The 16,731-nt window shown below is 41.5% G+C and overlaps 1 protein-coding gene across 5 annotated transcripts in view; it reads left to right on the top strand.

The window, feature by feature from the left end:
- Fancc (FA complementation group C) overlaps positions 1 to 16,731 on the top strand; it is a 187,682-nt gene that overhangs the window by 140,171 nt on the left and 30,780 nt on the right. For all 5 annotated transcript variants that reach the window (XM_046462729.2, XM_058585144.1, XM_058585143.1 and 2 more), the window contains one exon: positions 8,841 to 9,005. In XM_046462729.2, coding sequence (XP_046318685.1) covers positions 8,841 to 9,005 — 165 coding nt within the window. The remainder of the gene's footprint in view (positions 1 to 8,840; positions 9,006 to 16,731) is intronic.

Genomic DNA, 16,731 nt, shown 5'->3' with positions numbered 1-16,731 from the left:
CTTCCCCCACCCAACCTGACACCCCATGGCTGAAAGCAGGAGCCTCCATCTTGGGTCACCTTCATCACCATCTTCAGTGGGTACATTGCTCAGGTTGGAACTCTGGATGGCCAGGTACCCCATTTCTAACTTCCCCTCTCCCCAGCAGCTGCTACCCCAGCATAGTGACACCCTGGTTATCTTCACCATCCTGACAGCAGAGATACCAGCTAACAACAGATGACCCCACCTATTGGATGAGAAGAGAAGCAGGAAAGATACTGATCTCCAACCAAAACAATCCCTGTTTCTTCCTTCAAGATTTTTTTTTCTCTCTCCCTTTCTATTCTCCCACCCTCATATCCCCAATATATGTGAAACCAACTACTTTGCATGAATTAGAATTTTGAGAACTGGGATGTCTGAATAATATATTACAGCTGTGTTGTATATTCTTTTTTCTTTTTTCCCCCACCAACTTCTATTATTCTAACCTTTTTTCTTTTCTTAATATATATATGTGTTTTTGTTTTATGAACTCTGTGTATACCAAATAACTTCCTCTCCCTCTCCTTCTCCTAATCTTCCTCTTTAGATATCTCTTTCACACTTCCTAAGATATAATAACTCTATATCCTCACTTCCTACCTCCTCGGCATATCATTGTGCTCCTCACCCCGGGTCCACTGCCAGAAACTGTAAACCCTTTTACAAACCTACTGAGTATATTGTAGATAATAATTTAATTCACTGTTTCTGTACATTGTGACCACACTATAAACATCTTAATAGCAAATATTTGTTTTTATGGTGTATATTGTTTATATTGGGATCTGTTAACATTGTCCTTCACCCCAGAGGAGGAGTATTGGATCCCTAGAGGCACTATAACTCTATAAGGTAAAAACAGTAATGCCTAGGATCCACAGTGCTAGAAGGGAAGACACACAAGTACTATGAAAAAACAAGGGAAAAAAGTGCCCCAACCAAATCAGGATACCACATTATCAGAATCCATGGTAAGCACAGCAGAAGAAATGACAGAGAAGGAGTTCAGGATGTATATAATTCAAATGTTCTGTGAATTAAAGGATGATATAAGAGAGAAAATACAGGCAGCAAATCATCAATTTGACAAAGAGCTACATAAACAAACATAGTAAGCAAAAAATTACTTCAATAGGGAGATATAAGTTGTAAAAAAAAAAAAAAAGAAATCCTTTGAATGAAAGAAACAGTAAGCCAAATTAAAAGTTCAATTTGAAAACATCGCCAACAGAAGACAGGACCTCAGACAATGAAGACAAATATATAATCTTGAAAAGAATGTAGACCACACAGTGAAAATGGTAAGAAACCAGGAGCAGAACAATCACGAAATATGGGATAACATTAAAAGACCAAATTTAAGAGTTATTGGGATAGAGGAAGGCATAGAGTTCCAAACCAAAGGAATGAGCAATCTAGTCAATGAAATAATATCAGAAAATTTTCCAAACATGAAGAATGAATTGGAAAACAAAATTCAGGAGGCTTACAGGATGCCAAATGTACAAAGTCACAGATCCACACCAAGGCACATTATAATGAAAATGCCTAAAATAGAGAATAAGTACAGAATATTAAAATCCACGAGAGAAAGGACTCATTACATATAGGGGGAAACCAATTAGATTATATGCAGATTTTTCAACCCAGACCCTGAAAGCTAGAAGATCCTGGAACAACATATATCAAGCTCGGAAAAAAAAAAAATGGCTACAAACCAAGAATCTTATATCCAGCAAAATGAAGCTTTAGACTTGATGATAAAATTAAAATCTTCCATGATAAAGAAAAGTTTAAAAAATTTACAACTCAAAAACCTGCACTATAGAACATCCTCTGCAAAATATTCCATGAAGAGGAATTGAAAAATGACAATGAAAATCGAGATATTACACGAAAAAAGGGAGATATTACACGAAATGAAAAACTAATCAAAAGAGAAACCAAGTCAAGTTAAATAACAAAAATTAACAAAAATGGCTGTGAATACAAATCATGTCTCAATAATAAACCTGAATGTTAACAGCCTAAACTCACTAATCAAAAGACATATACTGGAAGATTGAATTAAAAAAAATAAAAAGACCGAACAATATGCTACCTCCAAGAGACTCATCTCATAGGAAAAAACATCCACAGACTCAAGGTGAAAGGTTGGGAAAAGTCATACTACTCACATGAACTGCAGAAGTAAGCAGGGCTCTCCATCCTCATATCAAATAAAGCAGACTTCAAGCCAAAGTTAATCAAAAGGGATAAAGGAGGATATTTCATACTGCTTAAGGGAACCATACATCAACATGAAGTAACACGAATAAATTTATATGCCCCAAACAATGGAGCATATAAATGTCCATCAAACAAACTTCTCTCAAGTTCAAGAGTCAAATAGACCACGAAACAATAATGCTGGGTGACTTTAACACATCTCTTTCACTGGATAGATCACCCAAACAAAAGCTGAACAAAGAAACTATAGAACTCAATAATACAATTAATAACTTAGACTTACCTGATATATAGAATATTTCATCCTTCAATGAACAAATATACTTTCTTCTCAGCAGCATATAATCCTTCTCTAAAATAGATTATATATTATGCCACAAAGCAACTCTTAGCAAATATAAAAAAGTAGAGACATGACCCTGCATTCTATCAGATCATAATGGAGTGAAATTAGAAATAAATGATAAAATAAGAAATAAAAGCTGCTCCAACACCTGGAGACTAAATAATATGCTACTGAATGAACAATGGGTTGCAAAAGACATCAAGGAGGAGATGAAAAAATTCTTAGAGGTGAATGTGAACGTAGATACAGTGTATCAAAATCTCTGGGACACTATGAAGGCCGTACTAAGAGGAAAGTTCATTGCATGGAGTTCATTCCTTAAAAGAAGAAAAAGTCAACAAATAAATGACTTAACACTACATCTCAAAGCTCTAGAAAAATAAGAACAAATCAACACCAAAAGCAGTAGAAGACAGGAAATAATTAAAATCAGAGCTGAAATCAATGAAATTGAAACAAAAGAAACAATAGAAAAAATTGACAAAACAAAAAATTGGTTCTTTGAAAACATAAATAAAATGACAAACCCTTAGCCATGCTAATGAAGAGAAGGACAGAGAAAACTCAAGTTACTAACGTATGTGATGAAAAAGGAAATATTACAATAGACACTACAGAAATGCAGAAGATAATTAGAAATTATTTTGAAAACCTGTACTCCAGTAAAATAGAAAATATTGAAGGCATTGACAAATTTCTAGAGTCATATGATTTGCCCAAATTGAATCAGGATGATATACACAATTTAAACAGATCAATTTCAAGAGATGAAATGGAAGATGCCATCAGAAGTCTACCAACCAAGTAAAGCCCAGGACCAGATGGATACCCAGCCAAGTTCTACAATACCTTTAAAGAAGAACTAATATCAATACTCTTCAATTTATTTCAGGAAATAGTAAAAGACGGAGAACTTCTAAACTCACTCTATGAGGCCAATATCACCTTGATTCCAAAACCAGGCAAAGACACATCAAAGAAAGAAAACTTCAGACCAGTATCTCTAATGAACACAGATGCAAAAATTCTCAATAAAATGCTGGCAAATCAAATACAAAAACATATCAAAAAGATAGTGCACCATGATCAAGTGGAGTTCATCCCAGGGTTGCAAATTTGGTTCAACATATGGAAATCAATAAATGCAATTCATCACATCAATAGACTTAAAGATAAGAATCTTATGATCTCAATAAATGCAGAAAAAGCATTTGACAAAATACAGCACCCCTTTATGTTCAAAACATTGAAAAACTAGGAATAACAGCAACATATCTCAACATTGTAAAAGCTATCTAGGCTAAGCCCTAGGCCAATATCATTCTAAATGGAGAAAAATTGAAAGCATTCCCTCTAAAAACTAGACCAAGACAGGGATGCCCTCTTTCACCACTTATATTTAATGTAGTTCTTGAAACACTGGCCAGAGCAATTAGACAGATGAAAGAAATTAAAGGGGTACAGATAGGAAAAGAAGAACTCAAATTAGCACTATTTGCCAACCATATGATTCAGTACCTAGAAGACCCAAAAATTTCACCAGAAAACTTCTAGAACTCGTAAATGAATTCAGCAAAATAGCAGGATACAAAATCAACACTCATAAATCAAAGGCATTTCTGTATATCAGTGACAAATCCTCTGAAAAAGAAATGAGGAAAACTACCCCATTTACAGAAGCCCCCCAAAATTTTTCTAAATACTTGGGAATCAACCTAACAAAAGAGGAGAAAGACCTCTACAACAAAAACTACAGAACCCTAAAGAAAGAAATTAAAGAAGATTTTTAGAAGATGGAAAGATCTCCTTTATTCTTGGATAGGCAGAATTAATATTGTCAAAATGACCGTACTCCCAAAAGCACTATACAGATTTAATGCAATTCCAATCAAAATCCCAATGACATACCTCATAGAAATAGAAAAAGCAGTCATGAAATTCATCTGCAAAAATAAGAGACCCAGAATAGCTAAAGCAATGAGCAGGAAGAGTGAAACAGGTGGTATCATTATACCAGATCTTAAACCATACTACAGAGCAATAGTAACAAAAACAGCATGGTATTGGCACCAAAATAGACAAGTAGACCATTGGTACAGAATAGAGGACACAGAGACTAACCCACATAATAATAGTTATGTTAATTAGACAAAGGCACCTAAAGCATAACTTTGAGAAAAGAGAGCCTCTTCAACAAATGGTGCTGGGAAAACTGGGAATCCATATGCAACAAAATGAAATTAAACCCCTATCTCTCACCAGGCGCAAATCTCAACTCAAAGTAGATCCAGAACCTATGAATTAAACTAGAGACCTTGGGTCTAATAGAAGTAAAAGTAGGCCCAAATCTCTGTCATATCGAATTAGGCCCCAATTTCCTTAATAAGACTCTTGTAGTGTAAGAATTAAAATCAAGAATTAATAAGTGGGATGGATTCAAACTAAAAGTTTCTTCTCAGCAAAAGAAACAATCAGTAAGGTGAATAGAGAGCCTACATCTTGGTAACAAATCTTTACCAGTTGCACATAAGATAGAACACTAATCTCTAGGGTATATAAAGAACTCAAAAAGCTAAGCCCCAAAAAACAAATAACCCAATCAATAAATGGGCCATGGAAATGAACAGACACATCTCAGAAGGTGATGTACCATCAACCAACAAATATATGAAAAAATGTTCAACATCTTTAGCAATTAGAGAAATGCCAATCAAAACTACTCTAAGATTTCATCTCACTCCAGTCAGAATGCAGCTATTAAGAATACAAACGACAATAAGTGTTGGTGGGGATGTGGGGGAAAAGGCATGCTTATACACTGCTGGTTGGACTGCAAATTGGTGCAGCCAATCTGGAAAGCAGTATGGAGATTCCTTGGAAAATTGGGAATGCAATCACCTTTTGACCTAGCTATCCCTCTCCTCTATACCCAAAGGATTTAAAAACAGCATACTACAGGGACACAGCCACATCAATGTTTATTGCAGCACAATTCACAGTAGCAAAACTGTGGAACCAACCTAAGTGTCCTTCAGTAGATGAATGGATAAAGAAAATGTGGTATATATACCCAACAGAATATTACTCAGCAATAAAAGAGAATAAAATCATGGCATTTGCAGGTAAATGGATGGAGTTGGAGAATACGTGAAGTTAGCTAAATGAAGTTAGCCAATCCCAAAAAAACAAATGCTGAATGTCTTCTCTGATAAAAGGAGGCTGATTCGTAGGGTAAATTCATGTTGGGAGATGTTCTGCTAGCACAGACTCAGCCTGGTCTTAGTAAATCCAGTTAGGAATTCTGATTACATCACAGATTTGCATTCACTGGGAATAACCTAATCACCATTTCCCCCGTGCTGCTGTTGGCTGACAGAGGTGCCAGCACAGACCTCCTTCCCTGGACCTAGCTTCATGCCAAGGAATTTGTCCATGTGCTTCTGAAAAGCAGGCGTCTTCAACAAAGAGATAATTATGAGGCGCAGTCTGGCACCGATGGACACTTTTCAGCCATCACGAACGTATCAGCCAGCAGTGCCTAGCCCACTCTCCTAGTGGTGGTTAGGGGAGTTTGGACCTGGAACAGGTGCTTGCTATTTCCAAAAAACCAATAACTGGTTGGTGGCTGGTATAGAAGCCCACATTTCTCTCTCTGCAGTTTGATCCCCACGACAGGAACCAGTTGTTCAGTTGAGGAACCCATTGAAGAGTTTGGCAGTTGATCCTGTCACCCTGACAGCCTCTCAGAAGTGCATCTGGAGTTGGGTCTGATTCTGGTGTTCACCCAAATCAGGTGAACAAGTTCACAGGCCACAGTTCATGGGCTGTAAGAATACCCAGCCTCCTGGTTCCTGGCATGCTTGGAATAACCGTGACGGTCCCACTTCTGTTTTGTGCCATCTCTTGGTGCACATGTCCCAAATATGGAGCTTTGTGGGAACAAGCTACCGCAGAGTGCAAGACCACGCAAGGCGGCAGTTCCTCGTGATTTGTTGGACTCATATTTGGTTAAATTTACGTGGCGCAATTGATTTAGCATCGATGCTCTCAGTTTCCTTTTACTGGGTAGATCAGAACAATATCCTGTTAACTAGTAAGATGTTTTGATTTTTTGCCTTTAGTATGTTTACATGCAAGTACTCAGATTCTTCATTTGAACACACCTGAGAAATTGTTCCATTGATTTGACTGATAAAATGAAAAGCACAAATAACTTAACTCTTTAGAGACCAATATAACCAAATAAATAGTGGGAAGAGCTCAGAAAGATATAAATAAAGGGAAAAAGTACTCCAGAGACCGGGGAAATGTTAAGCAATCTAAGCCTGATTACAGATGATTAGGTTTTCATACACTGCTTTGCTGTTTTGGGGATAAGAACATGAGGTGGGAATTAGCTCCTTTATTACAAATTGTCTCTTTTCATTTTCATATTTTACCTGGTAACCTTGTATTTTAGTTTTTAAACATTTAATTGTGAGATACTTTGACATACAGAAAATCTGTGTTGTACCCATTGTCCAAATCTTACAATGCGAACATTTTAGTAATAAGTATAATTGATATTTTTAAGAAAATAAAATGTTTCAATTAAAGTCAAAGTGTCTTTGCCCCATCTTCTTTTTTCTTCCCGTTCCCAGGATTAGACATGCCTCCGAAGTGGGTGGAGACTCCTCCGGCCATGTTGGGGACACTTAGATGTGTTGTATGGGGTATCTCAAGGCTTTACAAGAGTAACATCACCTTGTGCTTATCTTTCTGCAGCTTGCTTTCTTCATTCGTTATTATTTTTTGAGATTTTTGTATTTGAGTCATATAGGTCTGGTTCACCCATTTAACTGCCATGTGGCAGTCTGGTCTACACCGAACCGTCAGCTTTCTGTGTATTCATTTCAGTACAGATACACAGCAAAGTGGAATTGGCCCTGTACAAACAGTTGATGACTGATCAGGAGAGGTGGCAGGCCGGGCCGATTATGCTCCATATTGGCTGTGTGTGTCTGCCTGTGTCCCCAGTGGCAGCATCCTGGGTTCTTTTCTCTGTGTCATCTGGTGGCTGTCCCACTGAGGTGAGCCTTTGCATGGAACACGTGAGGAGTGAGGGTTGGAAGTGTTACCCAGAGATGAGGGAGCGAGATGCCTCTGTTTTCCATAATTTCCAAGAACTGTTTGACAGATGATTTAGTTGCATCTCTAAATTTGATAAGAGTAAAAACTTAGTTATAAAAGGGAACGAGAGTTACAGGGTACAGTGACGCATACCTGTAATCCCAGTGACTCGGGAAGCTGAGGCAGAAGGATAACCAATTTCAAAGACAGCCTGGGCAACTTAGCAAGACCCTGTCTCAAAAACAAAATGGGCTGGGATGTAGCTTAGTGGAGCACCCCTGTGTAGGTGAGAGGGACCTGCAGCTCTGAGGGCCAGCGGTGCTGTCTGCTGTTTCATCTATGCCTGTGAGGTGCACTGTCCAATCCTGGATCCGCTGGCCTCACGTACCCTGCGAGCACTTGAAAGGTGCCAAGTACCTTGGAGGCACTGGATGTTTTGTTTTATTTAATTTCAATTCAGATTGCCACACATGATGGCCAGTGCGTGGAGGGCGTGCCAGGGAAGACTGCCAAGGCCGGGTTGAATCTAGACCTCCCAGCAGCGAGGGCGCTGGCTGTGCTCACAGGCAGGCTGAGCAGCGGGCCTCGCTCAGCATTCAGAGCAGCTTTAGACATGGGGAAGAGTGGAAGGAGGTGGAGCCCATGGAACAGAAGGAGGCCCGTCACAGGAAGCAGTGTGGCCCGCAAGAGACTTCACTTGTTCACCAAGTGAGTGGGGACAGGCCACTGCAAGGCCTGGAGCAGACGGTCACGTGGTCTGAAGTTTTGGAGAGCTGCTGGAACCTTCTAATGATAAGCAGTGGGAGGAAGGGCAGAAGCAGGGAGACAGGAGACAGCTGCATAGCCAGGCACAGGTGGTCATCTGGCCAGGACCAGGATGGAGGGAGGGTTCAGGGCCAGTCCATGGAGGCAGCGTTGGGAAGGACACTTGGAACAGGAACTCGGGGTCCCCTTGGAGCCTGGTGAGCTGGAGGGGACCATAGATGTGGTCCCAGGTAAAGTCTTGGTGACACTGAAACAGGATGGCAGCACAGGGGCCTGCCATCCATCTCTTCACATCAGGATTTTAGACCTTTTTAATATTTGTGGCTCTCAGATTTGGGTATTTCCTATTCTACTTCTTCCACAGGATGGCTCCTGAGCGTTTGATGTCCCTGTCACGCATCTGTGTCCCTCTTGTTACTCTGCCTGATTGTCAACCCCTGGTGGAGGCCCTGCTCACCTACCATGGCCAAGGGCCTCAGGAGGTCCTCTGGCCCGAGCTCTTTGAAGCCATCAACGAGGCCTTTTTGCTGTAAGTAATGTCCATTTAGCCTTCTGTCCATTCCATTTTTCCTTTACTTAGAATGCTTCCATGCATTGGGGATGTTAGACAACAGCATTGTGCAAGCATTTTGATCTCAGAACTCTTTTTACACTCCTAAAAATTATTGATGATCCCACAGAGCCTTTTAAAATATGGGTTCTATCTATGGATCAATCTATCAGTCAATCTATTTATCTATATCATATTTGAAATTAACATTTTAAAAATATTTTCTAGTCTGTAGTAGGTGGTAGAGCACTTGCCTAGCATTCGGGTACAAGGCCCTGCATTTGATCCCAGGTTCCACAAAAGGAACACAAAAACTTAATTAAAAAAAATAATGAATTGACTGTGTTAACATAAATGCCATATTTTTATGAAAAAGCATGATATTTTCCAAATCAAAAGTTGTTTGGCAGAAATGGCAGTCTTCACATTTTTGTAACAACTAGTTTATAACGTCTACATCTGGTGGGACATGTTGTCCTCGGTGAAGTATTTAAAGAAAATTCAGCCTCACACAGGTTTGTGGTGGGAAAGGCGGGAACATTGTAATAGCCATCTCCGGTGGTTTTGTGAATATTTTGCTTTGATGCTTCACCAAAACTTGAAAAATGGTCATTTTTTAAGAGATTGGTGGCCGTGTGGAATCTGAAGTTATACAGTGAGCCTTTCGTGTTTCGTTAAATGAAAACCCACTGGTGTGTCGCACAGGGTTCATTTGGAAAGTCTTGATTCATTGACTGGTTACACAGATCCTCCAAACAGAAATAATTCATCGTGCAGCCACCGCCAGTGTCATCAGAAATGCCTTTGCATGTTGGAAAGCTGCCAAGCTCATGTTGGTCTTCACAGATTTTCCAAAATCCTAATTTCTGCTCAAAAGCTCCAACGTATCATGAGCCACAGATTTTTGTCATTTGTTTTCCTTAAGGTGATCCAGTCACTTTGCTAGTTTTTGTGAAAGTATGTGCCAAAGACCCAAGTGTGAGTGGGTCATCGTCTGCTGGTCGTTCTTCAGTATGTTTCCGTGAAGGGGGAAAAGCCCGCTGCAGACCGTGTGGGTGCCTCTGCTGTCAGCCATGCCTGGGTCAGGAGCAGAAGAGCCTTTGCGTGCTTTCCTTTTGTCAGGACTTTGACAAGTGCTCTCAAGGGTGACAGTCTAAAAGGTTAGCTCTGCCCAGGAGGGTGGGGCGCTGAGGAATGCAGGGGGCACTCCCAGTGTCACCAGTCACCACTGCTGCTTCTGTCCCATCAGAGCAGACCAGTCGCTGTGAGCCATATGGGAGGGCCAGCCAGGTGTGAGGCTGTGCGTCAGGCAGGCCACAGTTCTGTCGGCGGGAAGTTCATGGCTCACATCTAGCACATACTTTGAGATCATTTGGTTTCACCTTTTTTTTTTTTCTTTTTAATTTTCTTGTAGTTGTAGATGGGCAGAACTCCTTTATTTTATTTATTTTTATGTGGTGCTGAGGATCGAACCCAGTGCCTCACACATGCTAGGCAAGCGCTCTGCCACTGAGCCACAGCCCCAGCCCATTTGGTTCCCTTTTATTTAGACTCGGTTGAAATCCATGAAGGCTTCTGTTGCATAAGATCCAGAAAGGTGAATTACAGACTCCACTTCCTCCCGTGTTGGCTTTTATCTATGGTCTAGCCACTTTCTGGAGTAGAGGCCTCCACCCTGGGAATCACAGGACCCTCCCATGTGTTGTGTTATCTCTTTCTGGTGAAAGAGCTGGGAACAAGAAAGCAAAGATTAACCCTCCTTTCTAAAGCCAGAAATCCATTCTTAAACTTAAGAAGATACAATTTAAATAAGTTTAGTTTTTAAGTAAAATATTGGTGAATTCCAAAATAATCTGAACTATTATGAAGTCTAGAGCTACAGTTGGGCACAGTGGTGCACACCTCTAAGCTGAGGCAGGAAAAATGCGAGTTCAAGACCAGCCTCTGCAATTTAGCAAGGCCCCAAGCAAGTTAGCGAGACCCTGTCTCAAAAAATGCAAAGGGCTCAGTGTTAAGTGCCCTTGAGTTAGATCCTTAGTAGCAAAAAAAAAAAAAAAAAAAAAAGTTACTGCTGAAAAAACCAACTAAATAAACTTGTTTTTTGCTATCTTTCCATGTACACACAAAGGAAAATATCAGGTTTTTAAAATAGTGATTTTTTTTTTGGCTAATATATCAGGTATAACCAAAGATAGCAAAAGCAAGGAGAGGAAAAGAGAGAAACCATGTTAATCTCTGAAAATACATGAACTTGGCCCACTGAATGTTAGAGACCTAGTGCCATCAGGTGTCATGCAGCCTCCGCATGACACGCGGGCACTCTTCTGAGCATGAGAGGAAACAATTAATGCCATGGAACATTTTTAAGAAAATGGTTCGGACCTAACAGAGCCCTGAATGGGTCTCAGTTCCCCCTCTTCCCCACCGGGGTTCTGTGGACTCCACTTTGAGAATCACAGCATGTGGGAAGTTGCTTTCTCTGCAGTGATTTCCAACAGTGTTCCTCTCTTCTCAATTCCATCTTGGTGTAGTAATTTCCAGATTCTATGCAGTCTCAGAAAATGAAATTCAAGTTGTTCATTTTTTAAGAATTCAAGGTGCAGAGCTGTGATTCCTTATTATTCAAAGAAATTTTCTTCACTGTACTTATTTGGGTTACAGTATGTAATTCAATCCTCGTATACAGGATTATTGATGTAGCTTTAAAATGATATTTGCTACTTATGACGAGCATTAGATTTTGTTAAAAGTATAGTTTTTAAAATACTTTGTTTATATTTTTTATTTATTTTTTGTTATTTAAATACTTTAAAAGAGAAATTGGAGAACTGTTATCTCCATAGACCCTTCCATTCAGTGCATATCTAAAAACATAGTCATTACACCTCAAAATTGACACTAGTTCTTATCATTTCACATATAGTTAGGAATTAAAGTCCCCTAAGTATCTCACAACTTGTCTTAGAGTTTAGGGCTTCAGGGGATCTGGTTGACAGCGCTTTCAACCTGTGGTCTGGCATTGTGATTTGTGTTGTAGGGCCAGCTCCCCACTCTCCAGGACGAAGCGCCATCCTCCTGAGTGGGCTACAGGACACAAGCACCCTCTGCCCCAGGCTCAGGATGCACCTTTGGTCATGTGCTAGGTCTGAATGCAGGGGTTTATCTTGTCTTCCTTTGTGGCTCTTTGTCTGCTGGGTATTCATGCCCCAGTACCATTTTGTTTAAGTGGTAGAGTCTAATGTGTTTACTGTGAATTAAGGCTAGTTCCTTCTTGGCTCTCCTCTAGTTTTAGTTTAGTGAATTTTCAATTTATCTATGTGTATGTGTGTACATATTATTGCTTATTTTATCTTAGTAAACTTCGGGAAGCAGTTTGGCCTCAGGAAAGACCCCTAATGTTATTTAGGAATGAGTCCTGTTAGGAGCACAGATGAATTTTGGGAGACCTGGCATCCCTGTGAGGTTGAGGCTTTCTGTCCCCTAACCAAGAGCATGTGTCTGTCTTCTCGTTGCTGAGTTTTACTTCTGCCATCTTAGAGCGATGGCTGATGTATTTTTCATGCCTGAGTTTTAGACATCTCTTACTCTCTAGGTTTTGTGGAATTTTTGTTTTGAACCGTTTGATGTTATAAGTAGGTCTTCTCCATCTTCAGATGGATTTTTATTGTACCTTTGCATGTAGAAAATGAACAAGTTCAAAACTGTGTTGTTCTTACAGTTAGTTCAGAGGAAGTCATTCCCAGGAGAGGGTTTAAATTTTCACATGTAACTCTTAAAAATTAGAATACACATTTTAATCCCAGCAGCTCAGGAGGCTGTTGCAGAAGGATCACAAGTTCAAAGCCAGCCTCAGCAACTTAGTGAGGCCCTTAGCAACTCAGCAAAACCCTGTCTCTAGATAAAATATAAAAGGGCTGGGGATGTGGCTCAGAGGTTAAGCACCCCTGGGTGCAATCCTCAGTACCAAAAAAAAAAAAAAAAAGAATGTACATTTTAAATTCATTTCCTATGAAAGGTTATATCCAGGACTTCATTAAAGTAAGATTTAGAAAGGAAATAGATTTTGTCATTTGTTGTTTTAAAATAAACTAACCAGGTGTGCTCGCACACCCCAGCAATCTCAGCTACTTGGGAAGCTGAGTCAGGAGAACTGAGAGGTCCAGCCCAGCCTGGGAAACTTAGTGAGACCCTGGTCAAAATAAAAGGGCTGGAGATATGGTTCACTGATAGAGAGAGCATCTCCGCATTCAATTTCCAGTATTGTGAAAAAATAAAATAAAATAAAAACTAATTTTCATGGTTAAAGAATGAAACACGTCCTTTTTTCTACCTACTTTAAGCCCTCTGTCAAAATACACCCAGTCTGAATTTCCCGAGGAGTCTGACCTCTCTATGTTGAGGTGAGAGATTAAGTGACAGTTTATACAGTGCCCCAAATGTCGCCCTCTGCACCACTTAACGGAGTCCACCCCTGGAGCTCTAACGGTCCTCCCCACCCACTTGATTCCTCACCCGCGCAGCAGTTCTGCAGGACATCTGTCTTGACGCACAACCCTGCCTGTCCCTGGCAGCCCCGCTCCTGACTCACAGGCTGCCTCTCTCAGAAGGCCGCGGCCTTCTCAGCCTCAACACGCAGTCCTCTTTCTCAGCAAAGTTGGGTTAAGGAGGACAAGAGTGAAATAGCCCTTGGCATCCTCTGTGGAACCCCAGAAAGCTGGTCCAGAAGTGCCCAGCGAGGAGGAGAGCCGGGCAGCAGCTCTGCGCTGCTGTCCTGTGATAGCCCACCCTCCCTCCACAGCTAATAAAATGTATGTGGTTTGGAAAAACATCATGTCTGCTAATCCGCAGGCACAGACTGTCCAGAAATGCTTGCTGGGTGGCCTTCAGCTGTCCAGTTCCTACGGTTTCAGCTCAGTGAGTTCTGTCAGTGTGGTGTAGGGCTGGAGCCTGTCCATGGCCACATTCCCCTGTACAGAGCCTCCCCACCACATGTTGACACAGGGAGGCTGAGTCAGCCAGTGGGGGCCATTGCCACCCCACCCTGGCCCCTGAACATGTCCCCTCGTGGGCCACCTAGTCATTTCAAAACCACGCAATTCTTTGACCCATTGGCCTTACCAGAACTCGCCAGTGGAATGTCTGTTTTGTGATCAGCTGGGGATCTCTGGCCTTGGCTTCCAAGTACTGCCGTGTTTCCAGAATCAGGCTGCCCATCTTCCCTTCCCTGAGCATGCTTGCCCCCTGCAGATTAGACATTCAGAGGAGCCTCTTCCTTCACACAAGTATCGCCTCTTCACATCTGACCCAAGGGGTCGCTGTCACAGCCACCCGCAGGCTGCAAGTTGCATAGACCTTTCTGGGAGGGCTCTGAGGCTCCTTCATAAATCTTCAGAACATAAGTGGCTTGGCATGACATGTCCTCTGAGGTGAATCCAAACCCATCACCTCAGAAACACAGAGAAGTCTGAGGCTGCACAGAGAAGCTCTTCTCCATGCCTGGGTGAAGGAGCCAGGGAACAAATGGAAAGAAGAATAAACGCACAACTGTGGTATTGTGATGTAGTACAAAATACGCATGTGGCCGTTGTCTCACTTCTAAGATCCTGGAATTTCCTCAGTGGTCAAGGTGAGAAGAATGGGTTTTGTTTCATAAGCCCCACCTGAGTTATGCTCTGGGATGACTCTTGGTGACCCCTGGGAAGCTTCAAGCTGAGGCTGGTGGCCACAGAAACCACAGTGAACAGAGGGTTGGAACTTTCAGCCCACCCTCAACCTCTGGGATTGGTCCTGGTCACCAGGCCAATGATGGGTCATTTATGCCTACATATCAAAACCTCCATGAAAACCCCGAAACTTCAGGGCATGAAGAGCTCCCAGAGTGGTGAGCACCGAGGTATGCTGGGATGTGGTACACCTGAGAGGCCCTTCCAAGCCCCTTCCCACACCCTGCCTGTGACCCTCTTCCATTTGGCTGCTCCTGAGTTGTGTCCTTTATAATAAATTGGTAATAAGAGTAAGAGAAATGCCTTCCTGAGTTCTGTAAGCCATTCTAACAAATTATCAAACTGAAGAGGGGATCATGGCAACCTCTGAGTTATAGTCAGAAAACAAGGAACCCACCACCACCTTGTAATTGGTATCTGCAGAGGGGACAGTTTATAGGGCTGAGCCCTTAACCTATGGTGTCTGCATTAACCCAGGGCACTTAGGGTCAGAATTGAATTGAATCACTGGGCACCCAGCTGGTGTCCAGAGAGATGGAGAACTAGTTGACTCGGGGATGAAAGATTCTGCACAATTAGTGGAGAAATGTTCTGGGAGCATGAAGAGCTCAGGGTAGGAGGAGTAATTGACCACCAGCTAACCTCGTGGAGTGGCCGTGAGTGGTAAGCAGGGTGACCATGTGACTTATAATCTTGACACAACACTTGGGGCATCAGAGGGGTTCCTTTTTGTAATTATGAACTTGTCCCATGCAAATTGGGATGCTTGTTCACATCTAAATCTAAATAGGGTCAGTGCCTATCATATGCTGAGTACAGTGCCTGGTGCCCAGAGGGAGCGCTCCAGAACTGTTAACACTGTGCTGTTACGATTGTTGACCTTCACAGCAATTATAGTAGGCTTAGTGTTAAGTTTTATTATGTTTATTTATTAATTATATTATGTTTGGTATTTCACATTAAAATTTTTTAATCTCCCCCCCAATAAAAGGATCTATAAACAAAAGTCAAATATAAACTCAATTCCCATTGCCGAAGGAGCTAATATGGTTTCCAAGATGCTTAGTAGTAAAGAATTCAGTGGCCAATGAGAAGAACCTCATGCACGCTCCTAGAATAATCTGCTCATGGGTAGTTTGCTCCTACAAGTCAAATTACCAAAATAAACAACAACAAAATAAAAAGCTGACTAAAATTAATATGAGGAGCCACAATTTATTTCCAATGCCTTTCCCACATTTATAAAGTAGGGAAATCTGATTCTAAAAATAAAAAATAAGCTACAAAAAAAGGCTCACCTACAGCAAACCTCCTGGTTTTATGTTGTTTCAACTCAGAGAAGAATTGGTCTTCAAGTAATTATCAAATACAATAAATGAATGTTAGAGGAAGAGCAGTCGGTGTGATGTCAGGGGCGGAAAGACAGCAGAGAATGAGTGGGACCTGCACCGCATTTCTTCTCTTCCATGGTTGGAGGCTTCCCACCATCCTCCACCCACCTCTCCCACCAACCTCAGGGACACAAAATCAGTCATGGAAAGGTTTTCATGTGAAAATCTGTGATGCGGATTTGTGATCATGAGGAGCTGTGGTGTGTGTGGTGTGGTGCTGCCTCACCTGGCTGCCCGCCGTGCTGGCTGCGGCCCTCTGCACACACAGTGCCCAGGGCAGACTTTCCCTTTGGTGTATCTCTTGGGGGGGTGTTATGGTTGGATACATGGTGTCCCCAAAAGCTCATGTGTGAGACAGTGCAAGAAAGTTTAGCCTTGACCTAATCAGTGCGTTAATCCACTCGAATGGATTAACTGGGTGATGACTGTAGGCAAGGCAGGGTGGAGGAGCTGGGTCACTGGGAGCATGCCTTTGGGGTTTATAGTTTGTTTTGTGGTAGGTTTTTTTTTTTTTTTTTTGGTACTGAGGATTGAACCTAAGGGTGCTTAACCACGGAGCCACATCCCCAGCCCTTTTTATATTTTATCTAG

This window comes from Marmota monax, unplaced genomic scaffold (genome assembly GCF_021218885.2).
Source record: "Marmota monax isolate L192 unplaced genomic scaffold, Marmota_monax_Labrador192_F-V1.1 WCK01_AAM20220418_F8-fsc00180, whole genome shotgun sequence".
NCBI classification, from domain to species: Eukaryota; Metazoa; Chordata; class Mammalia; order Rodentia; family Sciuridae; genus Marmota; species Marmota monax.
Note: the sequence above shows the minus strand (reverse complement) of the source record. Positions and strands in the feature narration are given on the sequence as shown.